Source organism: Aphelocoma coerulescens, chromosome 4 (genome assembly GCF_041296385.1).
Source record: "Aphelocoma coerulescens isolate FSJ_1873_10779 chromosome 4, UR_Acoe_1.0, whole genome shotgun sequence".
Classification (NCBI taxonomy): Eukaryota; Metazoa; Chordata; class Aves; order Passeriformes; family Corvidae; genus Aphelocoma; species Aphelocoma coerulescens.
The window spans coordinates 55,719,033-55,727,893 of record NC_091017.1 but is presented as its reverse complement, the minus strand read 5'-3'; the positions used below and the strand labels follow the sequence as shown (position 1 = coordinate 55,727,893).

General features: G+C 45.2%; 1 protein-coding gene across 6 annotated transcripts in view; it reads right to left on the bottom strand.

The window, feature by feature from the left end:
* Positions 1-5,661: 5,661 nt before the first annotated feature.
* Positions 5,662-8,861, bottom strand: part of RBM47 (RNA binding motif protein 47) — a 75,555-nt gene continuing 72,355 nt past the window's right edge. For all 6 annotated transcript variants that reach the window (XM_069014239.1, XM_069014237.1, XM_069014240.1 and 3 more), the window contains exon 5: positions 5,662-8,509. In XM_069014239.1, coding sequence (XP_068870340.1) covers positions 8,258-8,509 — 252 coding nt within the window. In that variant the 3' untranslated portion in view covers positions 5,662-8,257. The remainder of the gene's footprint in view (positions 8,510-8,861) is intronic.

Below are 8,861 nucleotides of genomic sequence, written 5' to 3'. Positions count from 1 at the left end.
TCTGCTGTGTCTCAGGGGCCAAGACTGCCCTTGTCCCTTCAGGGCTGCATGCTGGTCCCTGGGGATGCTCCATCAGGAGGGACTTGCTGAGTGTACCCTGGCATCTCCACACATTCTTGGAGCATGCTCCTGATCTAGGGTGGTGGCAAACCTATGCCTCTGGTTGGTCTGAATCAGCTTTCTCTATCACAGTACAACAGAGTGTGCAGCTCACCAAAGACCCAGCTGTCATTTCAACAGTTGATGATATTCTGGAGATGAGGCACAAATTGTAGTAATTGCTGTTGCTTTATCTCAAAATGCAATTGGCTTTTTGGAAGTTGTTATTCATACTCTGGTTGCAAAAGCAAACGGTGGGATATTCTCACCTGCAATGAGCTGACATTTCCCTAAATGCCACAACCAGGGAGAAATAGTGAAGCTCACCGAGAGTTTTCAAGCTAGGACAAACTTTGTGACCAAGTATTTGGTCACAAACAGCTGCCCGGTCCCAGCCTTACCCATGTTAAACCACTCTATAATGGTTTTTTTTTTCTCTCTTGTGGGCAAATCATTTACGGTAATTTAATGATCACAACCACATGAAATTCACTTCCTTGTGTTGAAAAAAAAAAAAAAGACTAGAAAAATAGGATTAAATGTCTCAGTTTATCTTTCCACATAGGTCACATGGCCAAAACTGATTGTAAAATGTTGAAATACTAGTTTGAGGTGTAGCCAGTGCCAAGTGCTGTACATTTCCGTGTTCTCCCTCCCCTCCTACTGCTCACAAAGATGTCACAGAAAGACAAGGAAGTTCATTTTCTCAGGAAGCAGATTGTTTTTTAAACGTAAATTTAAAGTACCATTTATTATCCTTAAATCCAATCCTTTTAGACCATGGTTCTGTCCTAGTCCCAAATCCAAAAGGAACAGCCTGAAAAAAACTGGTACAAAAGCCAAAGTGTGTAACAAAGTCACTTACTGAGAGAGTGTCTCAAAAGCCCACACGGGATGCAAGGAGTGGGTCCAGAAATGCGAGGTGAGACCCTCATGCACGATGCAGATTTTTGTGAAGAGAGCAGTGCAGGTCCCTGTGTTTTTGGGGTGTCTACACAGCCAGGCAGGGGGCTTAGGCAAAGGTGAGGTGGCTGAACCCGGTGAACACCTGCCTGGCAGGAACACTGAGGAGATTGGTGGTTTGAAGCAGCATCCGGGAATTTGGCTCCTAAGGGTGATGGGTGTAAAGGAATTTGGGACTCAGAGGCAGTACGGTGCCATACAAGGCTCAATTTTTCTTCTCAGCTACAAATTGTAGCAGACTTCCATGATTTCTTTTTCCATGAGCAGCAGCTTATGTTTGCTGTGGTGGAAGCAGCTCAGTGCTCTGCCAAGCTCCCGGCAGCTGCCCCATTGCTGCTGGGATGCCAGCACTGCAGCTGCAGATTAAGATTATGTCCCTCTGTGTCCTGCACAAAGGCTGGTGAGCCAAGGGATCCATCTACTGGAGTGAAGCCAAGCTTTAAGGGAATACTTAGCTTATCCATGTGGCCAGAAAGCCTCCTGCAAGGGCCAGCATCTGAAAAGTCAAAGACTCTGGAAACTAAGGACGCCCTGTGTACAGCCAGTGCATGCGTAACAAGTTTAGTAAGTAATCCCCTGTCATTGCATGCTCTTTTGAGTGACTGTAAGACACCTTGGTCCATAACCTATGGATTTGTTACACAAGTGAGAATTGCTTATTGTAGTTATTGCTTCAAAGTTTTGGAACAAAGGACCTGCTCTAAGGGTAGGCTGTTTTGCCTCTGACTTACTTAAATGCATTTTTCTTTCTGCTGGTTAGCTTGAGGTCACTCCTGTGGCTTGTGTAGGCTGTTTGCAGGGGTTTATTTCATGCTTCATGAAGATCTTTGGGTTTACCTGTGGCTTCCTGCTTCCCACCAGTGCACGGATTGCAGGCAGTGGCTGAGCTAATGCTGAACTTCTGTGATATTGCAAAAACATGCAAGGATGGTTTCAGAGTGCAACCTGGCTGGCAAAAATTACATGTGTGTGCTTGGAAAGAGATAAAAAAACCCAAAGAACAGAAGCATATTTTTCATCACAGTAGAAGTACAATGGTGTCAGCCAAAACATGAGAAATGACCCAGCTTCCTCCAGGGCAGCCACCATGCTACAAATCAGCTTGCATGCAGAAGCACAGGAACAGCCAGGGCGGGCACCAGCCCACAGCTGAGGTTTGTGTTTGTATGTCTCCAAATGCCCTGGGGATAGGCGGCTGTGGGGAGCCCTGGGCAGATGGAGGTGAAGCCCCAGGGCCCACTATGGGGCAGAGTTTTAACTTTCACAGTATGTTAGATGGAGATGTCTGACAACAGACACAGCTTGTTTAGACAAAGACACAAAGACGTGTGACGGTATGTTGGGAAGACACAGGCATGTGGTATATGTGGGACAAACCTGAGCACGGCTGAGCATTTGTCCCTGTAAAGTTTTCTGGTGCAGACTAGTCACCTCCCACATTCAGGACTTGCAATTTTGCCTGAGTGAGGACTGGGAGACAGAACTTCTGTCTTCTTTGATTAGGAAGTGAACTCCAGCTCTGGTCTTCTGGCTGGAGGAAAAAAAATCTGATCTATTCATCAGCTTGACAGAAAATATTTCATGTGGAAGTACTTATACAGTACCAAATTTCTAAAACTTTCCACAATCTCTTTCCTCTTTGGCAACTTGAACAATCATAATTGCATGGCATAGCCTGTCTTTGTGCCGAAAGGGAAGGACTTGGTGCCATGAAACTACCTTTTTTTATTCCCTAGCTTGCAGCTTCTCCCTGCAACACTGTTCCGACCATTTTGTTGCCAGGCAGGACTTGGCTTTAAAACTCAGTCAAGTATGATTCAGCATTTAATTGACACACTGGAGCATAAAACCTGAGTTTTGCTGGCTTTTAGATGCACAGCAGAAGTAGTTTCTCTTGTTACAATGTAGGTCTTGAGTTTATTTATTTTATAGGTCAGCATGATGGGCCAGTTTTGTGGCTGACTGGCATCCGGGGAGCAGAGAGTTCTGTAGGTGCTCAGATCTCATTCAGACCAGAAGTGTTAGTGCTGTAACACGAGCCACAGAGAAGGAGATGAAGTACTGTATCTACCTTTTCATATATATGAAAAATGCATTTTGCATATACTCTGAGCTCTAGTGTTTTTATAAATGAGATGTTGCCATATCAGAGTGGTGCACTTGAGTTTCTTCTAAATCTGTTCATATAATTCTTGTATCACAGTTGTGCTACTGGGTGGTGTTTCCCGAAGAAAGCTAAAGCTGTTTTTTAGCATGCTTTTCAGGATGATACCAGCCAGGGAAGAGCCAGTCTGCTCTTCGAGATCATCAAGAAAGACATTCAGAAAGGGAATGGGATCACCTTGGCAGCATTTTGAGTTGTCACAGTGCCCAAGGGCTCAGCAGAGCTCCTGACATTCTCAAGGCAGCAAGGTCATCTTGAAAGCACAATTGCTTTTCTCTGGCTTTGTTTATGTTAATATCCTGAGAATGACTTGCATATTTCAACCTTACGATGAGTTAATCATTAATTAAGATCTACAAAACTGAAGTCAGAAATCAGCAGTCTAGAAAAAGGAAGAAATTATCTTGTAAAGTGTATGTTTAGAAAAAGCTGTGTAGATTAATTTTAATTTGGGGTTGTTTAGATAAAGGTTAAAAGGGAAGAGCAGAAACACATTCCATTGTGGCACAGTTCATCTCATTGGACAACGCTGCTTTTTGTGAAGGTCATGCCTCACATTTAAACATCTGTAAAGGGCTGTGGTTTGCTGGTGGTTTCTTTCTCATCCAAGTGAATTATAGAATCATTAAGGTTGGAAAATACCTTTAAAATCGTCGAATCCCACTAACCTAGCACTGCAATATTCACTGGTAAACCATGCCCTCAGCTGCCACACCCATATGCTTTTTTAACACTTCCAGGGAATGGTGGTTCCACCACTTCCTTGGGCAGTCTTTCCTATGCTTCACCACCCTTCCAGTGAGGAAAGTTTTCCTGATATCCAATCTAAATCTCACCTGGCACATCTTCAGGCCATTTCCTCTTGTCTTGTTACTTGGGAGAAGAGACCAACCCTCACCTGGTTACACCCTCTCAGGCAGTTGTAGGGAGTGATCAGGTCTCCTGTGAGCCTTCTTTTCCTCAGGCTAAACAACTCCATCTTCCTCAGGTGCTCCTCATAAGCCTTGTGCTACAGACCCTTCACCAGCTCCGTTGCCCTTCTTTGGACATGCTCCAGCACCTCAATGTCCTTCCTGGAACTGAGTGGCCCAGAATCAGAAACAGAATTCAAGGTGTGGCCTCACCAGTGCCAAGTATAGTGGGACAGTCACTGCCCTGGTCCTGCTGGCCATACTATTGCTGACACAGGCCAGGTGCCATTGGCCTTCTTGGCCACCTGGGCACAGCTGGCTCATGTTCAGCAGCTGTTCACCAGCACCCCCAGGTCCTTTTCCTCTGGGCCACATTCCAGCCACTCTGCCCCAGTCTGTAGCACTGCCTGGGGTTGTTGTGACCCAAGTGCAGGACCTGGCAGTGGGCCTTGTTGAACCCCATAACTTTGGCTTTGGCCCATTGATCCATCCTGTCCAGATCCCTCTGCAGAGCGTTCTGCCCTCCAGCAGATCAACCCTCCCACCTGACTTGGTGTCGTCTGTGAACTGACCAAGGGGGCACTCAATGCCCTCTTTCAGGTTGTCAACAAAGACATTAAACAGGACTGGACCCAGTACTGAGCCCTGGAGAACACTGCTCGTGACTGGCTGTCAGCTGGATGTAACTCCATGCACCACCACACTCTGGGCTTGGCCATTCAGACAGATTTTACCCAGTGAACAGTATGTTTCTTCATGCCATGGGAAACCAGTTTCTCCACAAGAATGTTGTGGGAGACAGTGTCGAAGGCTTTACTAAAATAAAATTAGACAACATCCACAGCCTTTCCCTCACCAGCTAAGTGGGTCACTCCTGATAGTTCCCTGGTTTCTCCTTCCCCCGCTTCTTGTAGATGGATGTCAGATTTGATACCTTCCAGCAACTGGGACCTCTCTGGTTAGCCAGGACTACTCCCTCAGACTGCTCTTCTCCACAAAGTTTGCATTTGCAGCAAATTTTCTCCAGGTGTACTTACATCATGGAAACAGCCAGGCAGTCTAGAGCACTGCAAATGAAGTGCAGCTTAGCTTTCTGTGTGTTTGAAGCATGAAGCCTGCTGAAATGAAAAGGATGAACCAGTTCCCAGTGCTCCTGTCTGTCAGTGAAGACATACAACAGAGACACAGTAATTTGTGCACTGGGTGGATGGAAAGCACAGAGAGATGTTAGCTCCAGCTCCATCTGCATCTAGGCACTGACTCTAAACTGCATGCAAAGAGAGATTTAGGCTGTTCAGAGGATGCTGGAAGAATGAAGAGATGCCCAATATGCGTGCTGGGAAGGTCCTCTGCAGGTGGTGGGACAGAGGAGTTAGTGGGACAGTTCATCTTCCCTCCCCGCAGGAGTCTGCAGGGATGCTGGCTACACTGCCCTGCTCCCTTCCTGCTCCAAACACCCTCTTCCCAGCTTGGAGGGGAGCACAGCCTTGGCAGAGTGGGATGTCGCAATGAAGTAACAGTCTCTGTTTTTAAAGAATGCTTTATTCACTACATCCTAGAAATGTACCGTAAATGGAGCAGGAACTAAATAAACTCAGAGGCTTCTGACAATACAGAGAAGAGAGATACAATAAAATATCTAAAATATCAGCTCTTTTGAGAATAAGGCACACTAGCTTTGTTTTTTTTATATATACTTTTTTTTCTTAAAGTAGTTTGTTCTTAACCTAAAGATGTTCACATTTCAAGTTATTAGACTTACCTCAGTAGTAGTGTACATGAAATGGTTTAGAAGCAAGTGTCAAGACAGGTATGGGAGGGAGGCTCAGCATGACCTGGCTGCCTGCATGCCTGGGTCCTGCCTGCATCCCTGGGTCCTGCCTGCTACTGCCCTGGCACAGGCAGCACCACTGGTGGCCGGGGGCACCTCACAGTTTTCCCTCATTGACTCCTTTCTCTTCCTGCCACCTCTGTGAGTAACAGGTTCCTTGTCCTGTTGTCCGGGAGAGGATTAGTGGGAAGGGAGCCATCACTCTTCCTCTCTCCTCTGTGGGTCAGCCATGGCGCGGGGCTGGAAGTGGGCCAGCAGAGGCCCAGACCACTAGACTGCCTTTTCCTGGCCACAGGGGTGTTTGTGCACTGCCCAAGGACCCACGCTGGCATTTAGTGTTGAGCCATGTAAGGCCTTAGGCTGGAGGACTGGAGGAGGCAATGCTGACCTCTGTCTGGGGCTTCCCCCTCGGGATTTGCCCAGATCTCCTCCTCTCTCTCACCCTACACAACGGCAGGACCTTGGGGCTGAGGTCTGGGTGTGCTTTCAGATGTGCAGGTACAGACAATAAAGTTTCCTAGGAAGGGGCGTGGAGGGGCAGAGTCCGGCCTAATGGGTAACCTCATAGTGCTTTTGCTAATGGGTCAACAGGGTCAAGGGGAGCTCAGTTTGTCTGAGCAAGAGCACCTAAAATACAACCGCTCAATTTTGAGGGAAGCAAAAAGTGTATTAAAAAAGTCACTTAACTGAGCTCAATGCAGTCCGGAAGTGGTTCAGCTGTCAAAATATGGCCAACGTGAAACCCCTTTGGTATGTACTTATACCACAAAAAGTAAAGGAACATTGTTTACTGACTCCCCGCTTCTCACCTTTTGTCATCAGAGCTGTGTTTGCAGAGCTGATGCACTTCATACAAAGGGCAAGATATTTCTTTACCATTTTACTATCTTTTACATTCACTGCACTACTAAATAAAAGCCTTTAAACAGGCCACAAAACACTGCAATAATATATTTACTTCTTAATAAAACAAACTTTTTTATAACATTGCAATAAAAGGTTTTTGTTTTGTTGCAAACCACATACCATGTAAATTTGCAACATAAAATGACTTTAAAAATGTATATTAAAAGATATTTACAAGCTCTATGTCTTAAAATCATTGGGTCTAATAACTCCCACCCCTGATGTGCATGTACAACTCCAGTTGTGGAGAAGGGGAATTAAGAGTGGAAGGGAGGCTGGGAGGGAGGCTAGCCCTGTTTCACTAATTCCAGTATCACTACCACCCCTAGTACCTTTGAAATTTCTCATGGAACATGATGGAGCAATGGGGAAGTAATGCTGCACATCCTCTCAGCGAGAGTGTGGCTACTCTTGCTGACAGCAGCATACATTCTCAGTCACTACAACACATACTTCAAAGAATAAAATGAAGAGCATTGAAAAAAAGCCTTGGCTTTATACTGGATGAAGATCTAAGTCAAGACACCTCGCGTGAAATATCAGCTACTCGTTTCTGCACGTGCTCCAACTACAAGTAGCTTCAATAAATAGAAAATCCAGTTGCTAAGAAAAACTTGGAGCCTTTCTTTTGCTAAAAACAAGCCTGCAAATCACACTGTGAAGAGGTATGTGTAAGGAGGCTTTTTTTTTCTTTTATCTTTCTTTCAAACAGGCAAAATTAGTTACTTGTGATTTCAAATGAGAACGAGCAGATTGTATTAATGCCAGCACAAAAATGCAGAGGTCTTGCATATTTTTCAAATTGCACTTTCCAGTATAATTTTTAAATAAGATACTTGTTGTTTTCTTCTTAAAAAACAAAACAAAACAAAACAAAAAACTAAGGTATGTATTCTTTAAATATTGAATATACTCTTCAAAATATATTGTTAAAACTTTCCGTAGCTGCTCAGGTGTGCTTTTTAATATATAGCTGATATATTAATAAAGGCACTACAAAATAGACATCTCTGGAGTGCAGAAATTACTAAAAAATAACCTTCATAACTCAAATATATTGAAAATATAACTGCTAAAAAAAAAGACCCTATGCAACCCCACTACAATGCATATAAATGCACATCAGTGGTGGGCTGGATGCACCGCGGTCCTTTGGAAATGTATGAATACAGGCATGTTAAGTTTTTAAAAATAGCCTAAAAAAGTTAGTGAAAACTTCAAGCATAGAAAATATTTCAAACATGTTTTTCTATGACATTCTTCACTTTCTGCATTGTTTAACCAAGACCAAACGTTTACTCTTTCGCAGACAGTTCTTTCTTCATAAATAGTAAAGTGTTCCTTCAGTGTGTGTTTCTGCACCACCCTCCTCTGCCGACAGTTTCAGTACGTCTGGTAGACATCATGGATGGGCACCTGGATGGTGGCAGCTGGGAATGCTGGGGGGATGTAGCCAGCGTATCCTCCATAGGCAGCAGCAGCAGCAGCAGCGGCAGCGTTCTTCTGTAGCGTGGCTATTGTTGCTGTGGCTGCAGCAGGTGCCGCGAAGGGCACATAACTTGTCCCATAAATCCCGGCGGCAGGGATCCGCTGCACATTGGGAGCCATGGTGTACACCGGCGTGATGGGGCGACCCTGGAAGGAAAGGGTTCAGACCTCAAAAAAAGTACTTACTTTGCCCTGAATGGCAAACCCCCTAGAAGAGAAGGAGGTAATGGGAGGGTAGGCAGTACATGCCCTGTTGATTGAGAGTTATGCTGTCATGGGAGGCTGTTCCTTCCCTCACAGTTTGGGTCCCCCATAGTGGGGAAAGCAGTGGCCCAATGTGCAGATGTCTAAGACAGGTCAGATGAACTTCAGGGCTCTTGGGTGCTGTGACATCCTCAAGAGCATCTCATGAATGGAGGCAGGACAAGAGTCTAGGGTTTCCCCCCACTGGGTATGCATAGCAGGATGTATGGGAAGTATGGGAAGCAGAATTTCTGTG